The 24,614-nt window shown below is 31.3% G+C and overlaps 1 protein-coding gene and 1 pseudogene across 1 annotated transcript in view; both read left to right on the forward strand.

Moving 5' to 3' along the window:
* The window catches only part of LOC149553265 (non-specific lipid-transfer protein-like), a 74,137-nt gene extending 51,420 nt beyond the window's left edge, over nt 1–22,717 (forward strand). The window contains exon 2 of the mRNA XM_089789869.1: nt 22,519–22,717. Coding sequence (XP_089645995.1) covers nt 22,519–22,528 — 10 coding nt within the window. The 3' untranslated portion in view covers nt 22,529–22,717. The remainder of the gene's footprint in view (nt 1–22,518) is intronic.
* LOC149553266 (non-specific lipid-transfer protein pseudogene) lies at nt 22,062–22,397 on the forward strand (annotated as a pseudogene).
* Nucleotides 22,718–24,614: the final 1,897 nt, after the last annotated feature.

Here is a 24,614-nt window from a genome sequence, read left to right on the forward strand (position 1 = left end):
CTACAAAGACAATAGCCTTTTATGGTGAAAGGTATTTCATGATTCTTTTTGATGATTTCTCAAGAGTGATGTGGATAGCATTTCTTAGACAAAAATATGAATCATTTGAGAAGTTTAAGTTGTTTAAGAATATAGTTGAAAATGGATTTGAATTAAAGATTAAATGGGTGAGATCTGATAGGGGAGGAGATTTTACTTCAAAAGAGTTTAACAATTTTTGTGAATAAAATGACATTAAAAGACAACTTTCAGAACCCAAGACACCTGAATAAAATGGCATATCAAAGAGGAGAAGTAGCTGTGTAATGTTTGCAAATAACTGTGATGTTTGCAAACAATATGGCAAAGATATTAAGGAGAGAAGTAGTAAATATACCAATATACACTATGAACAAAGTAAAAATTAGACAAGATACTGGTAAGACCCCCTATGAACTTTGGTTTGGACATGCACCATTTGTTAAATATTTATGAATCTTTGGAATTAAGTGTTACATTAAAAGGGATGATGATATTGGAAATTTTGATTCAAGGATTGATGAATGTATGTTTCTTGGTTATTCATTAAAGAAAAAAGATTACAAATGTATTAATCAGAGAACTAAGACTACTGTTGAGAGCACAAATGATAGAGTTCATAAAAAGTTTAGAATTTAGGAAAGAATATTTGATTATAATTCTTATGAAGAGACTAATCCAAGGAATGACCTATAGAATGTTGAGTTATTTTATGAAACTGGCATTGATCTACAAAATCAGATACAAGTAGTGGAATAGAGAAGAGCCTAGGACTAGGCCTAGACCAAAAATAAGAGTTGAACCAGTGACACCTAACAAGAATTTGACAAAGAATCACCCCATTGGTCAGATTATTGGAAGCAAAGATAAAGGAATCATAACAAGGAATAAGTTACATGCAAAATTATGTTTAATTTCTCAAATTAAACCTAAAAGTGATGATGAAGCTAGTAAAAATAAATTTTGGATTAAAGCCATGAAAGAATAACTAGATCATATTGAAAAGAATAACACTTGGGAATTGGTTCTAAGACCTAAATATAATTTTTTTATTGCAACTAATTGGGTATTCAGAAACAAGATGAATGAAAAAGATGAGGTTTTGAGAAACAAATGAAGACTTCTATGTAAATTTTATTTACAACAAAAAGCTATTTTGAGGAAAAAATTAGAATGTTTTTGGCATATGCAGCTAACAAGAATTTCAAAGTGTATAAGATGGATGTCAAATCATCCTTTCTAAATGGTGAACTAGAAGAAGAGGTATACATTGAGCAGCCTAGTGGTTTTCCTTTAATAGAACAAGAGTATGTGGTGTGTAAATTGAAGAAAGCATTGTATGAATTGAAACAAGCACCTAGAGCCTCGTATGTGAGATTGGATAAGTAATTTTCAGAATTGGGATTTGCTAAAGGTAATGTTGATAGCAATTTGTATTTGAAGGAGATTGACAATGACCTACTGATTATTGTGGTATTTGTGGATGATATAATCTTTGGAGGTGATGATAAAGAAAGTGAAATATTTATTGAAAACATTTGGTTTAGAAAATTGCAAACCCATTTGAACACCTATGATAAATCTCCATGTAAGTTGTCTAGCAAAGATGGAACACCTATTGTTGAATAAAAAAATTATAGATCTATGTTTGGTGGATTGAAATATCTAACTCACACTAGACCTAATATAGCTAATGTAGTTGGTATTGTGGTAAAAAATTGAGCTAAACCTAAAGAGTCACATTATGTAGTAGTAAAAATAATTTTTATATATTTGAAGGGTACATCTAGTTTTGGATTATGGTATGACAGATCAAATGAATTTACCTCATGTGCATATATTGATGTAGATTGGTAGGTAGTGTTCATGACAATAAAAGTACAAGTGGTGGAGCATTCTTCCTACGAGGAAGATTAGTTTCTCAGCTAAGCGAGAAATGTGATTGTATATAGTATGACACAAGTAGAGTATGTGGCAACAACAAATAATTGCAATTAGATCATTTGGATGAAACAAATGTTGAAGGACATTTGAATTGAGTTTACAAAACCTATTATCATACATTGTGATAACATAATTACAGAAAGTATGTTAAAGAATCTTATTTTACATATTCTAAGAAAAATCAAATATCTATTAAGTATCACTTTTTGAGAGAGAAAGCTGCAGAGAAGGAGATTAGATCAAAGTATGTTAGTAAAAGGGAGTAGATAGAAGACATATTTACAAACCTTTTCCAAAGGACACATTCAAGTACTTGAGAGGTATGCTTGGGGTTATTCCTCAACTTACTTTTGAATAGTTGATGTAAAGATTGCATCATTCTAGTGGTAACAAAGCACTATTTCATATGGATTAGGTGCTTGATGCTTCCTCTATGTAGGAGTATTTGTGGTCAAGATTAGTCATAAAGGACTCTAGGTAACTAGTACTTAACAACATCTTTGGACACTTGATCTTATTGCATATCTTATATTGTAAATTAACACAATGATACCTTTTTCATTGATGTCAATGGGGGAGAGAACAACACATGAAAAAGATCTCTTGGTATGAATGTTTATTGATATCTTATAGGGAGAGATAAAGATTAAAAAATCCTTATATATTGATTTCAATATGAGAGCAATAATAACACATGAAATATCTTTATAGTATATTGATTGATGTTCCTATAAGGAGAGATATGATTTATGAAGAGGATTTAAAAAGACATCGATGTATGGTAGAGATTAACACCTTCCTTGTACATGATGGTTACAGTACAAATTAGATTCATGGTCAACATTAATGGTGTTGCAAGATTTTTGGAAGCATGAATGCTAATGATATTCATATGGGGGCATATTTTAGATACGTTACTATAATGATATGTTACATTCATGACTATGTTTGTCATTGATGTCAACATAGCAATTTTTTGTGGTATCTGATAGAGGAACATCAGAAAGATCAAGTTGGTATGAATATCTAGTTGAATATTCTAATTATCTGAGGGAATGAGAGATATTTCTCATTATCTGGTATATGTAATTAATGTTGGAAGAAGAAATGATAAGTTTGGAAGAAGTTATGTAAGTTTTGGTGATGTCTATTATGAGATAGAGTTTACAGAGGCATATTCTAGTAAACTTATTATATCTCTTAGCAAAATTTTTATTCTAAGAATTGAGGTTAAGTATGTGTAGAAGACATGTTGGTGATGACATGGCTAAGATCGCTCATCATAATATTGCATGTATGAAAAGTTATTTAAGTTGCAAGGTGGAAGATTAATGATAACACTAAAGTGTAATGTGTTCTTAATGATTAATTATGGTCCTATAATGATTAATTAAGAAGGTCTAACAACCAACTCAACAAATTGTTTAATGGACTTAGTATAAAGGAAGGACATTTTCCTTTATCATGTTGATGGATATGTATTAATGTGGATGATATTCAAGTAAGAAGTACAAAAGTGGAATGCAAAGTTGAGCAGAGAAGGGTGGAAGTGAAGGAAACTTTATTGCTGAGGTTATGCTGAGTGATTTGAGGTTTGATAGTTGAGAGAACAAAGGAAAGAAGAACATAATAGTAAATTGCATGCTTGAGTAGTGAGCTCTTCTTGTAGTTGAAATGACATGTTTGGGCAGTGGGCTCTTCTTGCATACATTATACTACAACTCCTAACAGGGTTGGAAAAACTCCTAGTAGGCTTAGAATCTCCTAATAGGGATTCAAAGTCTCCTTATAAGGACTCTATGTACTAAATATTGTAATAGAATCCTAACAAGGTCCATCCTCTAACAAGGAAAATTTATATTAGTATATCATCTTGTGGGCATCATTCCAACTAGGGTTTTCCCTTTGTTCAAGGGTTTTCCTAGTCAATATATCTAGTGTAATTGTCTATGTGCATCTTATTATGGTTTTTGTGTACTTTGGTTGAATGGTTAAGTTTGTTTAAAGAAGATAAATCTTTTAATTGTTGGATAACTAATTCACTCCCCCCCTCCCTAGTTATCTTGGTGGTATTAGAGCATCAGGTCCTTGAAGATAAAGTTTAACAGCTTTAGGAGATCCATGGCAACCACATTCAGGAAAGATAGTCATAAATCTGGTAGAGGAAATTTTAACACCCAAATGGAAAGAATTCTTTGTGAGTTGTTAGATTTGTGTAAAGAATAGAGTATTGAGTTTTTAGATCTAGAATCCTTTTGTTGTATACAAAAGAAGAGAAGCCCAAGCAAAGATAGGTCTAGATCCAAAAAAGACATAAATATAGATGAAGAAATTGATCTACTTACAAAGATAGAACCAAAAGGTATGAACTTTTTTATTTGTTGGACATGTAAAGAATTTGGTCATTTTTCATCCAAATGTCCTAAGGGATTAAGGAAAACTAGAAAGAGTTAACTTTATGATCAAGTTCAAGAATTTAGAGCAAGTATGGAAAGATCCTTGAAATACTATGATAATAAGGCTAGATCGATTGATGATAAGGAAGTAATAGAAGATACAACTTTGGAAACTATTATGAAAAGTTGAAAATGTGAGAATCGATGAGAACTTCAAGATACAAGAGAGAATAGTTGATTAAAATTCAGATGATGATGTTATTACTAAGCCAAGGAATGATGAAGTATTTCTTGAGGCTAACAATAATTTGTAGAATGAAGGAGAGCCAGGCCAAGAACAAAGCTCAGAACCTTCAGTAGAGCCAAGAATTAAGATATCAACTCCTACTTTAGGAAATAATATGATAAAGAATCACCCATCTAAGTAGATCATCAGAAGAAAAGATAAAGGTGTGATGACAAGAAGTAGAGTCAATGAAGAACTATGTTCGATATCTCAAGTTGAACCTAAGAATGTAGATGAAGCATGTTAAGATGATCATTGGAAACAAGCTATGAAAGAGGAATTGGATCAGATAGTAAAGAATGAGACATGGGAATTGGTCCCCAAACCAACATACAAGAATGTGGTAGGAACTAAATGGGTATTTAGGAACAAGATGAATGGACAAGGAAAAGTTGTAAGGAACAAGAAAAGATTGGTATGTAAAGGTTACTCATAGCTCAAGATGGAATAGACTATGAAGAGACCTATGCTCCAATGGCTAGAATAGAAGTGGTAAGATTATTCTTAGCCTATGTAGCACAAAAGAAATTCAAAGTATATCAAATGGATGTCAAGTCAACATTTCTAAATGGAGAACTTGAAGAAGAAGTGTATATTGAGTAGCCTGAAGGTTATCCTTTGATAAATGAAAAGAACATATTATGTAGATTAAAGAAAGCATTGTAAGGCTTGAAACAAGCATTGATAACCTGGTATGCAAGGTTGGACAAGCATTTGAAAAGCTTGGATATATCAAAGTTATGGAAGACAATAATCTATTTTGGAAAGAAATTGATGATGGTTTGATGATTTTGGTAATATTTGTTGATGATATCATATTTGGATGAAATGATGAAGAAAGTGAGAAGTTTGTAGAAGAAATGAAGAAAGAATTTGAGATGAGTATGATAGGAGAAATGAAATATTTTCTAGGATTGTAGATTGTATAGAATAAATAAAGAATCTTTATTTCTCAGACTAAGTGCTTGAAGGATTTACTGAAAATGTTTGGTTTGGAAACATGCAAACCCATTGGAACACCTATGGTAACTGGACACAAGTTATCTACAAAAGATGAGACATCTACTATTGAGCATAAGAAATACAAATCTATGATTGGAGGATTACAATATCTGACTCACACAAGGCTAGATATAGCAAATGCAGTTGGAATTTTTGAAAGATTCCAAGCTGATCCTAGAGAAGCACATTATGCAATAGTTAAAAGGATATTCAGATATCTAAAGGGAACATCTAAGTTTGGATTTTGGTATGAGAGATCTAATGATTTTACTCTAAGTGGTCATACTAATGTTGATTAGGTAGGCATTATGGATGATAGAAAGAGAACTAGTGGTGGAGCATTCTTTCTTGGAGGAAGATCAATTTCTTAGCTAAGCATGTAGGATTATATATCACAAAGTACAATGGAAGCAGAGTATGTTGTAGTAGAAAACAATTGCAATCAAGTTGTTTGAATGAAGCAAATGCTGAAGGATATAAGGATAGAAATCAATGAACCTATTCTCATACATTGTGACAACACAAGCATGGTAAATATGTCTAAGAATTCAGTGTTGCATTTGAAGACTAAGTACATTTCTATTAAGTATCACATATTGAGAGAGAAAGTTGCAGAAAAATAAATCAAATTGGAGTATGCAAGCACTAAAGAGAAGATTGTAGATATATTCACTAAGCCTCTTCTCAAAGAGACTTTTTGGTATTTTTGAGGTATGTTTGGGGTTATTCCACTTCCTACATCAGAGTAGTAGATGCAAAAGTGCATTAGTCTAGTGTAACAGAGCATAATTATTGTCTAGACTAAATGTTGATGCTTCTTGTATGGGGAAGTATTTGTGATGAAAAGAGTCATCTAGGACTCTTGTTGGATGTTGTTTTTGAATAGTGTCTTTGGACACTTGAGCTAGTAAGAATTAGTTTTTTTAGAGTTTGATGCAGTAAAGTTGGTTGCTGAAACCTTTGACATTGATGTCAATGGGGGAAAAGTTTGGAATGAAAAACATCATGAGAAAAACATGTTAGGAGAAGTACTACATCATATGTATAGCATGAAATGATAGTTTGATAGAAAGCACATTGAGTTATATCAGTGGGAGAGAATGATTAATGAAGAGGATTTGAAAAGCAAGATTTACAGTCTTTTGTTGGTATTCTTGGAACTAGATGTTTTTCATCTATGTTGCCATCAATCCAAAAGGGGGAGATTGTTGCAAGATTGTAGCAAGCATGAATGCTGATGATATTCCTATAGGGGAATATTGTAGATATGTTACTATGATGATATATTACATTCATGACTGAGTTTTTCATTGATATCAACATAGTAGTTTTATGTGGTATTTGAGAGAAGAACAACAGAAAGATCAAGTTTGTATGAATGACTAGTTGAGTATTCTAACTATTTGAGGTTATGGGAGATACTTCTAAGTATCTAGTATATGTAATTAATGTTAGAAGAAGAAATGATAATCTTGGAAGAAGTTATGTAAGTTTTGGTGATGTCTATTCTAAGATAGAGTTTACACAGGCATGTTCTAGTAAACTTGTTATATCTCTTAGAAAAATTGTTATTCTAAGAGTCAAGGTTAAGGATGTGTAGAATACATGTTGGTGATGATGTGCCTAATATCAATCATCATAATATTGCATGTATGGAAAGTTATTCAAGTTACAAGGTGAAAGAATAATGTTATCACTAAAGTGTAACATGTTCTTAATGTGGTCCTATAATGATTAACTGAGAAGGTCTATCAGTTGACTCAAGGAATTGTTTTATGGACTCAGTATAAAGGAATGACATTTTCCTTTATCATGTTGATTGATATGGATGGATATGAATGGATGAGGATGATATTTGTAAGAAGCACAAGAGCAGAATGAGAAGTTGAGCAGAGTAGAGTGAAAGTGAAGGAAACTTCATTTTTGAGGTTTTACTAAGTGATGTGAGGTTTGATATTTGGATTCAAGGTTTGTGACCTGGTCTACAAGGTCTCATAGTGATTGGTTCAGTTGAAAAAACAAAGGAAAGAAGAACATAATAGTAAATTGCATGCTTGAGCAGTGAGCTCTTCTTGTAGTTGAAATTACATGTTTGGATAGTGGGATCTTCTTGTATACATTGTACTACAACTCCTGAAAGGGTTGGAATCTCCTAATAGAGATTTAAAGTCTCCTAATAGGGATTCTATGTACTAAATGTTGTAATAGACTCCTAATAGGGTCCATCCTCTAAGAAGGAATATTTATATTAGTACATCATCTTGTGGACATCATTCCCACTAGAGTTTTTCCTCTGATCAAAGGTTTCCCTAGTCAACATATCTAGTGTAATTGACTATGTGAATCTCATTATGGTTTTTGTTTACTTTGATTGAATGGTTAAATTTATTTAAAGAAGATAAATGTTTTAATTTTTGGATAACCGATTCAACCCCCCCCCCAGTTATCTTGGTGGACTATTGTTTCTAACAAATGGGGGTGTAGATGTAGCAAAGACATTTGGTATTCATGGAACTTAGATTTTTTTCATTTATGTTTCCATCAATGCCAAAGGGGGAGATGGTTAGCATGAATACTGATGGTATTCCTCTTGGGGAGTATCCTAGTATTGTAGGTGACATGATTCAGAGGCTGAGTGTTGCATTCATGATAATGTTTGTCATTGATGTCAACATATTGATTATTTTGTGAACACTTGCAAAGCAACAAACGTAGTTTGATTTTGTGAGGATTGAAGAATGAAGAAAAGATTATAAAAACTTAAAATAATGTGCTATAGAGTGTCTTGATGCTATGGTTAAGAGAACCTACAAAAACATGAAAATAGTGTAGGTTTATTCAAGATTTATTGAAGTTGACGTTTACACAAAGTTTCTAGATAACAGTTATTGATCTTTAGATTGTATCTCCTAATAGAGATTGGATATGGTTAAATGAGGTTGTACAAAAGAAGAAGACATGTTGAAGATATTGTGGTTTGATGTGCACATCTAGATGAGCATCAAGTGAAGAGTTATGAAGACTATGAGATGATAGTTTATGTTTAATTGTGAAATTATGTAATTGTAACATCTTAAGATGGTCCTACATTGTAATTGTAAATTGGGAAAGCCTTAAGGAAAACTCAATTACTTTTTAGGGCTTCGTATAAAGGAAGGATGATTTTCTTGGTTGTAATCATCTAGTATGGATATTTGTGTAATACAAGTATGTGAACTCCTATGTGAGATCCAGTGAACCTAATATTGAATACCTTTTGATCAGAGAAGTATTTGGTGTAGTTGAGGCATAGTGAGTGAACAAAGAGACTATATTTGGAAAATAAGTTGTTGTTGGATAGTTGTATACTTGTATTATTTTGATAAGGATAGTACTAAGGTTGGCTAGATAGTGAGTTTGGTGGTCTTTCCCTAAAGTTGTTTGGAAAGTGGGTCCTTCTATCTTCTGCAACTGCTAACAGGGTTGGCACAACTCCTAACAAAGTTGGAATCTCCTATTAGGGATTCAAAGTCTCCTAATAGGGACTGATATGTACTAAATGTATTTTATTGACTCCTAATAGGGTCTATCCTCTTACAAGGAACTTGTATATTAGTGCATCATTTTGTGTTACCATCCCCACTAGGATTTTCCCTCTTATCAAGGGTTTCCCTAGTTAACAAATTTGGTGTTATTGTGTATGGTGATCTTTCTATGGTTGTTTCATCCACTATTTCCAAGTTTTGGTACTAATAAGGATATTGAGAAGTGTTTTAATTGCATAACTAATTCACCCACCCCCCCAATTATCTTTATGGAATTTACTTTCTAACATTCTCCATCATTCTTGTCTACCATATCAAATCCATTTATAAAAAGACAAACCTGTAATGCTGAAAACATAAACATCTTAATGAGTTCCCCTATCAAGATTTATCAACCTAAAAACTTATGTGTATTAAACTTTGAAAATTTTTGCGATCAACATCATAGTGAGTATATCATCTCCTGTAGACTTGGATGTTTATTATCAACCAAAGTTCATTCAATACTCTAGACAATTTCATCTTTATGTCTTTAAGGATTCATTCGACCAACTCTTCATTCAAAAAACATCTCCATATTTAATTTTTATGGTAAAATAGGTCACAAAAACTAAAAGATAAAAAAAAAAACATGGAAGGAACAAGCGACAATGAGAATCCATGGCGAATGGAACCTGCTAGAATCTCTACATACTTTGTGGATGATGAACCTATTGAAGATGAGATTAAGGGTTCTATGAAATAATTTAGGTATCAAAAGACCATGGAAATGATATTGGACCTAGATAAATAAAGGTATTTCCTTATACTTTCACAACAAGGTGTTAAGCTACCAATTGATTTTGACATAACTCAACTTAGAAACACCTCTAGTAAACAAGGACCTCTTCAACAAGTTTTGACCCAACAAGATACTCTTCACCAAGGTTTAACCTAAAAAGGTCCTCTTAAATGAGGTTCAACCTCACAAGCTCATACTCAACAAGATCCAGTAACACAAGGTTTTATTCAACAAGTTTCGAACCAACACAATATTGCACAAAAAGGATCTTTATGAAAAAGTTCAACTTTACAAGATCCTTTACAATAAGGTTCAACTTTACAAAGTCCCTTACAAAAAAGTCCAACTTTACAAGGTTCTTTACAACAAAGATCAACTTTAAAAGATCTCACTCAAAGCCCCACCTCACAAGGCCAACTTTACGACAAAGATCAACTTTACAAGATCAACAAGATTTCACCTCACAAGGACCTCTTTAACAAGGATTAACCCAAAAAGGTCCTTTTTAACAAGGTTATACCCAAAAAGTATTGGAAATATAATGCAAGGTAGGTAATTGAGAAGGTGGGGGGGTGAATCAAGAACTACTTAAACTTCTTGAACTAAACCACTTTGTTAAGTTGTCTAATGTACTTTCATGCACGAATAATAAAATAGTAAAGTAAAAACACCATAACACAATATTGGTAACCAATAAACCCTCCAAGTATAAAGTACAAATGGGGTAGGGATGAAATCCACAATGCTTTACTACTCTATTAATAAATTTGGCATGTTAAGGCTTACAAATGATTGCTTCTAATGATCTTACTTGGTTAAGAGTAATAATGACTATTAGGTCCACCTTGTTAAAGGATTTACAAAATAGAGTTAAGTATGTACTCTCTTTAGGATTTTTTGTAAAGGACTATTAGGTCCACCCAGTTAAAGGATTTGGAATTGATGCACCTATTAGGATGAATTAGTGGATTGATCATTGATGTGCAACTATGATTACTGATGAAGATCCCTTGAAGTAAACTGATCACTTGACTATGATAGACGACTCTCTTCCTTTTCTTAGAATGCTTATAGCCTTCAAACAATCTACTCTTCCACATTCACTAAAGTTATTCAATTACAATTCTTGCATCCTATTATCTTTAGATAAGAAAAAAACTTCATACTTATATCCATCCAAATTATTTCATCAAAGGTCAACTACAACATAAGTAATTCCAAAAAGAATTACCAAGTTGGCTTAGTGCTATAACATGGGTCCAATGGCTTACTCAAGTGATGTTGGAGATACTGGGGCAACACTATTACTATGGCTAACTTTGGTAATTAGCTGATATTGGATGCTTGGTTTATGCTAATCACTGTATAGACACTATTGACCTAGTTTCCACTATTTTGCTAGCTTGATTATCACCTTGGAAGAAAATTTCTTTGCTGACTCAGTTCACATTGGAGCTCAATAGACACTGTCAACTCAATTGACACTACAACTTGGTTTACATAGCAATTCGCTTGACACTACTTAATTTAGGCATAGTTAACATTGATTGCATGGTTCCTTTGTGAGCTTGGTTAACTTTGTAGACTAGCAACTCGGTTACTATTATTTGTCCATTATGACTAAGTGTTTTGACACAAACTAAAAATATATCTTGTAATGAGATTAACAATCTCCCCCTTTGGCATTAGCGACAAAAATACTCATCATACATAAGATCTTAAAAACTTCTTCAGTTAAACTCCCCCTTTGAGTATGCTCTATTTTGTAGCTCTATTGATAATCCATCCATATGATCTGCAACTAACATATTTGTGTCTTTGATCAATGTCCTTGCATGATCCATTTTCTTCTACATAATGTCCATGTGTGGAAGTAGAATACCTTGTATATCACTCAATGTTTCTCTTATTCTAGCCTCTTACCTTAGTAGTTCCTCCTGAAGATTTGTCAAGAATTTAGTTTTGATGCAGGGAGTTTAGAGAGTCGTAACTTTTGACTCGAATTTGGGTTTTCTTAGATTTTTCTAATTTTGAAAATCATAAAGTTGTAAGAAGCGGGCATGTAATATTCAATGAGAAAGTGTTGTAAAAAGATCTGTTGCAACAACATGAGAATAAAGAAGATGATTATGTAGTGTTGGATGATACTCCAAAAGATGATGTTCTAGTCATTCCTTATGATGTGCAACAACTGCAACAACAAATATCACACACACCATTGAATGCTAGATGGTCAACAAGGCAAATTAGACCTCTAGAAATTTGTTTTCCTCTTTGTATTCTATTTTATTAATAGATTTTCATGAACCTTAATGTTATGATGAAGCTATATAGGTGGATACTAAGATTTAGTGAGAGTCTACAATGAAAGATGAAATGGACTCTTTGCTAAAGAATAAGACATGGGATTTGTGCAAGTTTCCTATAGATAAAAAAGCTTTACAAAATAAGTGGGTTTATAGGTTAAAAGAAGAGGAAGGAGGTAAGAAAAGATTTAAATCCAGGTTAGTTGTAAAAGGATTTGCACAGAAAAAGGGCATTGATTTTGATGAGATATTATCTCCTATTGTTAAGATGAATTCTATCCGTATTGTTTTAAGTATTGTAGCTACTAAAGATTTGCATTTAAAGCAGCTTGATGTTAAAACAACCTTCCTTCATGGTGATTTGGATGAAGAAATATATATGGCTCAGCTAAGGGGATTTGAGGTCAAAGGTAAGGAGAACTTTGTGTGCAAATTGAAGAAAAGTTTATATGGCTTGAAACAAGCACCTTGGCAATGGTATCTAAAATATAATAGTTTTATGTATGAGCATGAATACAATAGGTGTCATTAAGATCATTGTGTTTATTTTAAGAGGTTGGATGATGACAACTACATTATTTTATGTTTATATGTTGATGATATGCTTGTAGCTAGGTCTAACATGGATCACATTAAGGGGCTAAAACACATATTAGCACATGCATTTTCTATGAAGGATTTGGAGGTAGAAAAAAAAAATCCTTGGTATGAAGATTTGTAGAGATAGGAAGAATAGAACATTGACACTATCTTAGGTTGATTATGTGGAGAAGGTGTTGTAATGTTTCTCTATGGAGAATGCTAAAGCTATCAACACACTTTTACTTGGTCATCTAAAGTTGACTAAGGAGATGTGTCCCAAGACACAAGAAGAGGAGGATAAGATGTCCAAGGTACCCTATGCTTTAGTTGTAGGAAGCTTGATGTATGTTATGGTATGTACAAGGCTAGATATTGCACATGCAGTGGGAGTCGTTAGCAGGTATATGAGTCATCCAAGAATTGAGCATTGGAATGTAATCAAATGGATTTTCAAATATTTGAGAGGAACATCCAATAAGTTTCTACACTTTGGGGGCTCTACTACTAATTTACAGGGCTATGTTGACTCTGATTTGGTAGGAGATATTGATACCAGGTGGAGTACTACAGGTTATATCTTTACATTTGGTGGGGAAGCCATGAGCTAGGTTTCTAAGTTACAGAAGATTAATGCTCTATCCACTACAGAGGTAGAGTATGTTGCTGCTATAGAGGTAGCCAAGGAGATGATATGGCTTTAATTCTTCTTAGAATAGTTGGGACATCCTCAGCAGGATAATTATTTGTTCATAAATAGTCAGAGTGTCATTCATCTTGTAAAGAATCCAACTCTGCATTCAAAGACCAAACACATATGTGGTGGTACCATTCCATTCGGTTAGTTTTGGAGGATGGACAGTTAAAGTTAGAGAAGATACATATAAATGAAAATCCAACAGATATGTTGACAACGGTAGTAACAAGGGAGAAGCTAAACTCCTCTTCAGCTTTGGTTGGTCTTCTAGAATGAACATGAATAAAAGAATAGTAGAGTCCAGGGTGGTTTGATCCAGTGGGAGCTTCATGGAGTAGTGGCATAGCTATAGGACCAGTCTCCAAGTGGGAGATTATTGTTTAGTGTGGAGCTTGATCAGTCCCCAAGTGGAAGATTGTTAGATTGTGATGACTGATTAAGAAAGTATTGTACATACTCCATAAATTCTTTGGGGTTCAGGGCATTGCCTTGAAAAAAAATTTGGGCCCTATTTGATGGAGATTTTGGGCTGACATATAATTATTAATTATAACCCTAAAGTGGTAAAAATACTTGTATGAAAGGGATTAGGATTAGGGATTATTTTAGAGTGTGATGCAAAATTGGTTCTTGCTGTGGTATTGAGCTATAAGGGATTATAGATTGTAATCAGGTTGTAATCACTGAATCATAAAAATATCAGACTTGCTATTTGGTGGATGTAGGCTAGGGATTGGGTGAACCACATTAAATCTTGGTCTCTTGTGTTTTTTTCTGTGTGTTCTATTATTTTCTAATATTGGTTATATTTGCATATAATTGTTATTTTTGTCTGTGGTTTAATCCTAAAATTACACCATTGGAGACACTAGTTAGTGCCACAAGATTTAGTGCTATTTACTAATCAACTTGGTATGAAATACATCAATACCCAAAAGAAGTTGAATACACAACATGCCAAGTGGGTCTCTTTCTTACAGGGATACATCTTTGTTTTGAAGCATAAGTTTGGGAAACAAAATCAGGTTGATGATGCCTTGAGCAAGTGTACTTCTCTATCAACCATAATGGAAACTAAAGTCATTGGATTTGATACTATTAAAACACTATATGTTGTTGATGATTATTTTTGGGAAACTATGGAATAGTTGAATGGTTCAATCACTGGTAGGACATCTAATGTCAAACATGATTATTTTTTGTAGGATGTTTACCTCTCCAAGGGAAGACAACTATGCATACCAGCTGGCTCTATGCAAGAAAATATTATTCGGGAATTCCACGGTGGAGGGATGGCTGGACACTTTAGAAAGGAAAAAAAAATACACTTGGTGACAGATAAGTCTTATTGGACAAAGATCAACAGGGACATTACTAAGTATGTGGCGAGGTGCAAAATTTGTCAAATGGCTAAGGGACATTCATAGAATATAGGTTTATACATGTTGTTGCTAGTTCCCATTGAACCATGGACTAACTTGAGTATGGATTTTGTATTGGGTCTTCCACATACTCAATGAGGTAATGACTCTATTTTTGTTTTTGTTGATTGATTTTCCAAAATGGCTCACTTTACTGCCTGTAAAAAGACTAATGATGCCACTAGGATTTCTGAATTGTTCTTCTCAGAAGTTGTTCACTTACATGGTCTACCCAAAACAATTACTTTTGATTGTGATACCATGTTCTTGAGTCATTTCTGTAGGACTTTATGGAAGAAATTGGGAACCTAGTTACAGTTTAGCAGTGCCCATCACCCTCAAACCAATGGACAAAAAAAGGTAGTCAATCAAATTTTGGGGAATTTGTTACAATGAGAAGCCCAGACAGTGGGACTTGGCATTACCCCAAGCAGAATTTTCTTATAATAGTTCTATTAATAGGTCAACAAGGAAATCTCCTTTCCAAATCATTTATGGTAGAAATCCTTCAAGTGTTCTAGATCTCATGCCTCTACCATTGGGTGATAGGATTAGTGATGATGGAGTGGCCTTTTCTAAACACCTTCGACAACTCCAACAAGATGTCTGGCACAAGTTACAACTCAGCAATGATAGCTACAAGATTCTTGCAGATGCTACTAGAAGACACTAAACATTTATTGAACGTGACTTGGTCATGGTTTACTTACACTATGAGAAGTTTCCTACTAGCACATATCACAAACTAAAATACAAAAAGATTGGGCCTTGCAAAATCCTTTAGAAAATTGATGATAATGCTTATGAAGTTAGCTTACCTGACAATCTAGACATTTCTCATGTGTTTAATATTGCTAATTTGCATAAATTTCATGGAAATGTTCTAGAGGTAGCTGATGGACAAGAAGTTGAGCAGTAACATCACCTTCCAAATAAGAAATTAGATACCATTGCCCAAATTCTTGACAATCTACTTCCACAAGGCACGGTCAATACAACCGCTATTTAGTATAGTGGGATGGCTTACCAAACATTGAAAACACATGGCTATCTAAGTGGGTAATGTTGTAGTTAGATCCTTCCAAGTTTCACCAATTCACCAACAATCACTTGTAGGAGCAACATTTCCTTCAAGAAGGGGAGAATGATGACGAGAGTTTAGAGAGTCATAACTTTTGACTTGAATCTGGGTTTTCTTATATTTTTTTGGGTCTTTTTTTCAAAATCTATAGTTGAGGTGGGTTCTAAGTAAGCCAACTCTATTGGGGCCATTTCGATTTATTTTTCGAGACCCATAAATTCCATCTTGACCTCTAAATTTCAGTTTTAAAATATCTTAAGTGTTTTCTTTTTTTCTTTTTTTCTTTTTTTTTGTTTCGTAATAACTTTGAAATTTCTTTCTAAATTTTGAAGGTTAGTTGGAAATTTGCCTTTATGGTTTAAAGGGTAGATGTAGGAAACTTTGAATTTACTTTCAAAGATTTTTAGAAGTTACCAAAAATGGCATATTTTTCCAGTTGTCAAAATCTACCAAATTTTGAAATTTCTTGTTTTCTATTTTTAGAGTCAGTTGTTATTTAATGGATTTAGAGATCCATGTAGAAGTACTTTTCAGTAATGAACAATTCAGAGTTTGAATTTGTATTAGGTTTTTTCATGAATAATTAAGTTTTCTGTGAATTGAGATTGGTGTGCTACATCAAGTTTTTGCAAAATGAATGGAACTAGAGCTAGGATTGAGACCAACTGATTCACACTATCTTTCAAGTCCATGTCAACTTTGAGTAAAGTTAGTGGAATTACTTATCTTTACAAATTAAGATACAACATTATTTACAACAATTTCTAATGCATAAATTAAGTTAGATAGTTCTACTTGATCTATTGCTATCTTTTGTGCTACATTTTCTAGCACTTTATTCTCAAACTTCCTTTCAGGTTTCATAAGGAGTTTTTCCTACCCATCAGTGTCCTCATTGAATTTATGAACAATATCAATTAATTGATCAATGATAGGGACTTTATCATTTACCTCTATAGATAGAGCACCTACAAATATTTCTTTGATGTCTTCCAAGACTTTTGTCCTATCTCTTTTAGCTCTTAGCATTTGTGGCTTTTCTCTTTTCTTCCATAGTTCTCCCAAAATATCCATTTCTTCATCTTTTCTTTGGTTTTTTCACCTCTACAAAAACCTGAACAGACAATTAGTGATGGATAAATAAAATTGATAAAAAATCAACAATATAAATGATAATATTGAATGATATTGATCATTAAGAAGAATAACATGCTACCAAAATACTAATGAAACAAATGAGAGAATTCCCTTCACTATTAGAGAGTGAAGGATTGATAGAGTAAAGGAAAGAATGGTGAGAAGAGCACAAAGAAGATGTGATGCAAGAGCATCTTGAGTTTTTGGAAATCTTGCATCAACCAAAAATGTGTTTGTTCTTTAGTTTCATATTTGTGCTTTGTGACATTTCTTGCAGAGATCCTTAAGTTCTTTTAGGTAGCTATTATAAAGATAAGAATGTGCTTTGAACATGGTTTTTGATTAAATTTCTCAAGTTTTCACCATATTTTGGTTGCGTCGTGTTTATGTTATGATGGATTCTTATTGGGTCATTGATGTTCTTCATAGTTTTTTGACCAGTTCTTATTTTTCGATCTTTCAAAACTATTTTTGAGTCGATAAAACATGTTGGCATGTATCTTGATGTTCTTGGATCATGTGTGGACTTGTACCTAGGAATACAATGAGTTTCAAAACTTAAGTGATGAGACTTGTTTGATTTAGTCCATTCCCTTCTTTGCATATGCTTTCCTAATTCTTGGGAGAATATAATATGTTCTTGGCCAACCCATAGTCATAAAGTCTCTATAAGGTGTGTATTCAATCTCTCTAAGTAGCATAATTGGTCATTAGTGTATCAAGGAGGTCCTAGACTAAAGGATAGAAGTATCAAGTAGGTCCTAGATTGAAGGATAACAATATGGTTTTGAATTGTAATCAAACCTATTTTCATGGAATGTGTGATTTCATGTTGGAAGCAATACGGTGCAAGATGTTAGAATCCAATGGAAAAGTTATTTAAATGAAGTATAGAATGCAAAATGTTATGATAAGAGGAGCTAACCAAAGAGTATAGAGGTTGTGAAGAAGTCTAAATGTATCTATACAATGGGATTATAATGGTAAATATCAACTACGGTTATCAAAAGATGATCGAATCAAATGTTATAGCATACGAATAAAAAAATTTAATGCCTCAATGAAACTTTGCATACATCTTCAAATTAGTAGAATGAGTGTATGTCTTGTGGATGTCTCTATGGTGCACATGCATCCTGGGTTGCCCAAGGTACTTGGTCAAGATTCCAGTCATTTGTGACATGGATAAATGAGGGTGTGTAAAGGGTGGTATGGATTTTTGTGTTTTGAGCTAATTTAGGGACATTGTGTGATGAAAAAATACATTGGTGTGCAAAATTGTGACATTACATAGAGATATAAAAATATACCATAACATCATAGGAACACATAACGGTAAATTGAAAAACTAGATAAATAAATAAGGAATTGAATTGTGGCTAAGGGAGCACCCCACTCTAGTCATCCTTGAGGAATTAGGCTAAAGAGGTTATTAATGATTAGCTAAAGGGGTTTTTTAGTACCAAGGCTAATAAAATCACATGATTAAGCATAAAAGACTTGATTCATTAATAGATGAATTAATTATCATTAAAGAACCATGCATGCTTGTTACTTTGAGTTTGAGAAAGGATTGAGGGTCTAGAATTATTTATAGCCCCTAGTATATGAGCACCCTCATAGATTTAGGGTATGTGCAATAACACTTGTGCACTTGCACATTAAAATTTATTCCCTTCTTTTCCTTCCTTATACATTATCATACAATAGGTTTGATTATTATTGTAAATAAGTAAATTTATGTTAATGTTTACAAAATCAAAAAGTAGAATTTTGTCCTAAAGTAAAAATTTAAAGGCATGACATTGAAGTAGATTTCAAGATCACAAGTTTCCAAGGGAATCCAAAACTTTGTGGAAGTAAGATACCACTAAATTGAGGGGAGAATATTAAGCAAGGGAATATTCATATCCTTAGATCTATTTTGAGGAGTTGTTGAAGAATTATCTTAATAGGGTAGCTAAATTTAAATATTAAACAATTTTTTTTAAAAAAATATTTCTTGAAAAAATATTACCCTCAAAATTAAAATAACTTTAAATAAATAATACTAATTATTATATTAAAGATGAAATTTAAGGTTGATTATTCCCAAATGAAATCTCAAACTTTTCATCTAATAATTTGTGGCATCATCATATTTTTATGATCCACTAAATATGGTTACATGTCTATATTGTTATTTAGATAAATAACTAGTATAAATATGTTATGATGCTTAGTTATTCTAAGATAGATGTATTGAAAGCATTTTTTAATATACACTTTTAATAAATTATTTATTCATCTTAAATAGAGTATTGTATATTGATAGTACCAAGTTTTTATTAAAGAAAGTATTTCACTAATTTTATATTCATTTTATGGTAAAAAACAAACAAATTATTTCTTATAGAATAAATTTATTAATATTAAAGCAACATAAAGCTAGTTTGTTGTATTTTATCAATGAGCAACTACAAATTCTACTCATTTATTTATCTTGTAATAGATCAAATGTATTATTGTATTTACAATCATCAATATATATTAATACTTTCCTACAGAAATAATTAACATTTAAAAAAAAAAGAAATAACTTATCAACTATACCATTAGAATCTATTTCTTACTACCATTATAAAATGTCATATGTGTGTCCTTGTGATATTTTGGTCGGTTGTTGTTACCGAGATAACAAATAGAATTATTTCACCTAGATCTGATGACGTCAAATGAGAAATCCTTCTAGATTGTACGTGTGTTATGTACATATGATGTGCGTACATATATGTACATACATACATACAACTCATCCTAGAATTTCAAATTATCCAATTCTATATAAATTTATTCAAAAAAATCATACAATATATAAATAACAAATTATGTTTACAATATTTTCTATTTATATATTTCATCATATGTATAGTACATAATTCAGATTTTAAGTTATTTAAAATTTATATAATCCATTAATATATTAAAATAATATTTTTAAAACTTTTTAAATTTCTAAAACAGTATTGCAAGCGAAAAAACGTAGGGTACAATACCCGATTGCATTATCCGTAATCTGCGATTCCCTTGACTAAATCGCAAGTTAATATTAAAATTTGTTTTTCAGTTTTTATTAATTATTTCATGGAGTTTAAATGTAGTTGTATAAAAAAATTATTAATGAGATGTTGTATTTATCATAGTGTTCATAATAATTAATGGTTTCACTCAATTATTGAAAAACGTATAATAAATTATATATTATAAAATTAAATAAAATAAATATTTTATTGATATTAATATTTGTTTCTTCAGTTATTGCATAGAGTTTATGGTAAAATAGGATAAATTATTATTTTTTAAATACCAAGCTCAATGGTAGTGTTTGTTACATTTTGTATATAATAATGTATAGTTTAACTCTGAATAATATAGATAAGATTTTGAGATCTGTAAGATAAGATTAAGTGTAAAATGAAATAAATATTTTGTTAAATCAAAACTTATTTTTTAAAGTTAATGTTTACATCATTATTGCATAATTCGTGTGTAGTTGGATAACATAACATGCATAATATTTCAAAATCTACAATATAGAAGTTAATATAATAAGCATGTGTACTTGAACATAAAACAACATGCAAATATAATATAATGTGAAAATTAACTTGGAAATAAGTTTTGGTATTAAGAAAGTATTCATATTAGTTTTTTTATTAATCTTATTTTATAAACTTCAAAATATCATACATGCTATTGTAAGTTTAAGTGAAACTACTACACCATCTACACAATAACATGTATAATAATTAGAAGTTCAGTTTAAGCTTACCATAACAAGTAAAATATTTTGAAGCTTAAAAATAAGAGTAAAACTTAAGACATATTTTGTTAATATCAAAAAAAATTTGGAAGTTGATTTTCATATTATTATCACATGAAGCTCATGTCAATTTAAATAATTTGTTTTCACATGAAATGTTGTGTTTATGATGGTGTTTACTATATTTTTTCATAAATTTCACTTAAACATAAAATAACATGCATAATATTTTAAGATCCATATTTTAAAGTGTCTGAAATGTATGAACTAGAAGATTTATTTTTTATTTTTTTTCAATTGAACTACATGAAGATTAAATTGTTTTTTTTTAAAATGTTTATAAGGATTTTTACTATACTTTCTTAATAATAAGAAATTGTTTCAAATTAAACTTTAAAATAACATATATAATATTTTAAAAATATAAATAAATAAGATTTTAAACATAAAATTAATATTTTTTATGTATTCATATATTTGCTATACTTCATTTTATTATATAGATTTTAAAATATTATGCATGTTATTGTATGTTTAGATGAAATCCTTAAGAAACTATAGTAAACACTACTATAAACACCGGATTTTATGTAAAAATTACTTATTTAAATACTTATGAATTTCATGTAATAATAATGTGATAATAACATGAAAATTAACTTTCAAATAAGTTTTGATATTAACAAAGTACTAATCTTAGTTTTGTTATTATCTTATTTTATAACTTCAAAATATTATGCATGTTATTGTAAGTTTAAGTGAAACTACTACACTAAGCACCCTGATAAACACAATGACATGTATAATAATTAATAGTTTGAGTTAAGTTTACAATAATATTTTGAAGTTTTTAATAAAACAAAGATACATACTTCGTTAATATCAAAACTTATTTGAAAGTTAATTTTCATATTATTATCATATGAAACTCATGCTTATTTAAGTAAGTTGTTTGTACATGAACTAAAAGAATAAATTAATTTTTATTTCAATTAAACTATATGAAAAAATCTATATAAACTCATTCCAACATTGAAATTCCCACATTGATATTACTCTTCATTTTTGTTACTTCACATTGGAAAAAATGGCCAAATCGGTGTTGTTGGTTGTGATGGTGTTGATGGCATTATATACAAGTTCATGCTTTGCCCTGCCATGTGGAGTTCTGACTGTGGATTTGCTGCCATGTTTGAGTTATTTGAGAGGCAGAGGAGGACGCCCCTCTGGTTTATGTTGCGATGAAGTTGAGCGGCTGAATGCGGCAATCAGAGGAAGAGAAGCAAGGCAAGGAGCATGCACCTGTATTCTGCAGCAGGGCAGAATTTATGGTATCAATTGGAACCAAGCCAGATTACTTCCCAAGTTTTGCAAAGTCAATCTTCCAGTCCCCCTTTCACCCAACACAGACTGCTCACGGTAATTGTTACTTTCATTTCATTATTTTTTAAATTGTTGAAATTTTGAATGAATTCAAATGCTCATAATTTTTAATGGAATTCTAATCATTTCTTATGTTTTCTTGGTTTGTTTCAATTTTGCAGTGTCTCTTGAATATTTTGAATGGGTTTTGGTAGAACAGATATTTTCAATAATGAAGCTCTTGGAAAAGGGTCATTAAGGATAAGGATATTTCTGATAAATGCATATAGAAGATAGATAGAAATTGTAGGAGAAGAATTTTAGAAATCAGTCTTTTTTCGATTGTAAAAGTCTTCTTAAAAGACAGGATTTTACCAATAAAAGTTCCAGATAATGAGAACAGATCTCTGCTGTTGTAGTTAGTGTTTATGAATGGCTCACAACTGTGTTCTATAATTTTTTCATTTATGATCCTAAGTTATGACGATGTCTCATTTTAAATGATTTACACCGCTAAATGTCTTGAGTTTTGATTATAATAAGAATAACTTTTTTCATAAAAAATTTTGATAACTGTTTGGTGGTCTAAGTGTATATATTATTATAAATCTATACAATTTAGGATTTTTCCCTTTTTATTTTAATACATTGTTGATTGAAAAACTCAACCAAATCGTAATGTTTGGAAATTTTATGGTCTAATTAATTCAAGAAAAAAGTTGTAGATGCCATGCTTTGTAGTAATTAGGGTATGTAAGTTCCATTTTTAAGGCTTGCAATCAATAAAGTATTAAAATTTCATTTCAGTTTGACTTTGTATATTGTTTGTGTAGGTTAAACAAATTATTAATATTTGAATTGTATATTGTTTGTGAAGATTAACAAATTATTAATACTTGAATTTTTTTATTGTTTGCTGAATCGGATTAATGAATAAATAGGGCATGAAATGTGATAGTCGTAATGATGCCAATTTCTCATAGAGGGCAGGGCAGTTATAAGGAACACATTACTCTTTAAAATTTAAAATTTATTGCATTCTAAAATCAGTAATTTTCAGTTTCTGTTTTTCATACATAAATGAGATCAACCTGCAATCTTACGATCTGAATGGGTAGGCGACTAAGAATGATTTGTATAAGTAGAAAGAATGAATAGAAGAATATCTTGTAAAGAAATGTAAACAAATGAATATCTTTAGAATTGACTGGTTTGAGATTTCCAATGCTTATTGTGCTTGGGAAGACATTGGCATATGTTATAGTTGTAAGTGAACTCGACATGGAGAAGCCGCTGTTCTCTATAATCCTTTCAAAATTGTCTACGTAAATTGGAATTAGACTTATTATAGAACCAAGCCATTATTTAAATAGGAGTTTACTGTACTCATAGAAGCATTTAATATAGCTTCAAATATATATGAAAACGAATTTTAAATATAAATTTATAAAAAAAAAAATTGATACATTAATTTTAGTTTATTGAAGAATTACAAGTATTGACAGAAATTAGTTTATCAAAATTAAAATAATTTGGATTTAATATTTTTTTATTTAAGTACTTAGATTAATATTAGGATAGGAGATCATTTTAAAGATCTATTATTTGACTTATTTGAATATCATTTTGTAATGTTTGTAAGTGTATCACTCATTCTCATGATATGTGTTAATGTCTAAAAGGATGGAAGTGAATCCCTCAGATCCACTATAGAAACCTTTAAGACAATAGGGAAGTTGGGGTAACAAATAAGGGATGAATTTTTCATGAGCTAGGTGAAAATTACTATTCTAGATACTAATTGGGTGTAAAACATACTCACGAGAAAGAAAAAAGGTAGGATATAGGAAAGAGAGATGATGGGTGGTGTCTTGTTGGACAAAGAGATAAAGACTTGGTCCCTTGAATGAAGCCTAGTAGTCATTAATAGTGCATGTGAAGCAAGATGAAGGAGGTTGCAAGGAAAAAGGATAGCATAACTAAGATAGGAGTGTGCAAAGAGCTAAGGGTAGAAACAATAGACATGGCCTTAGAATACACACTATATACCCCTTTGGAAACCTCACATGCCAAGGTCCTCTCTTGATAATGATGCAATGATACAAATGTGGGATAGGATGAGAATCTTGTCACAACTTAGTGGAATCCTACTCCATAGAAATGGTAATTGATTCCATTATGAAGAAAGGGGAGGGCCTTACTCATGTAGTAGGAGGTGACACTAATGTAATAACCACATATTTAGTCATGGGTTCCTTTCCTCTTTATTCCCTACAAG

The sequence above is a fragment of the Cupressus sempervirens genome, chromosome 6, assembly GCF_028749045.1.
Source record: "Cupressus sempervirens isolate cs-2001-9-10 chromosome 6, ASM2874904v1, whole genome shotgun sequence".
Lineage (NCBI taxonomy): Eukaryota > Viridiplantae > Streptophyta > Pinopsida > Cupressales > Cupressaceae > Cupressus > Cupressus sempervirens.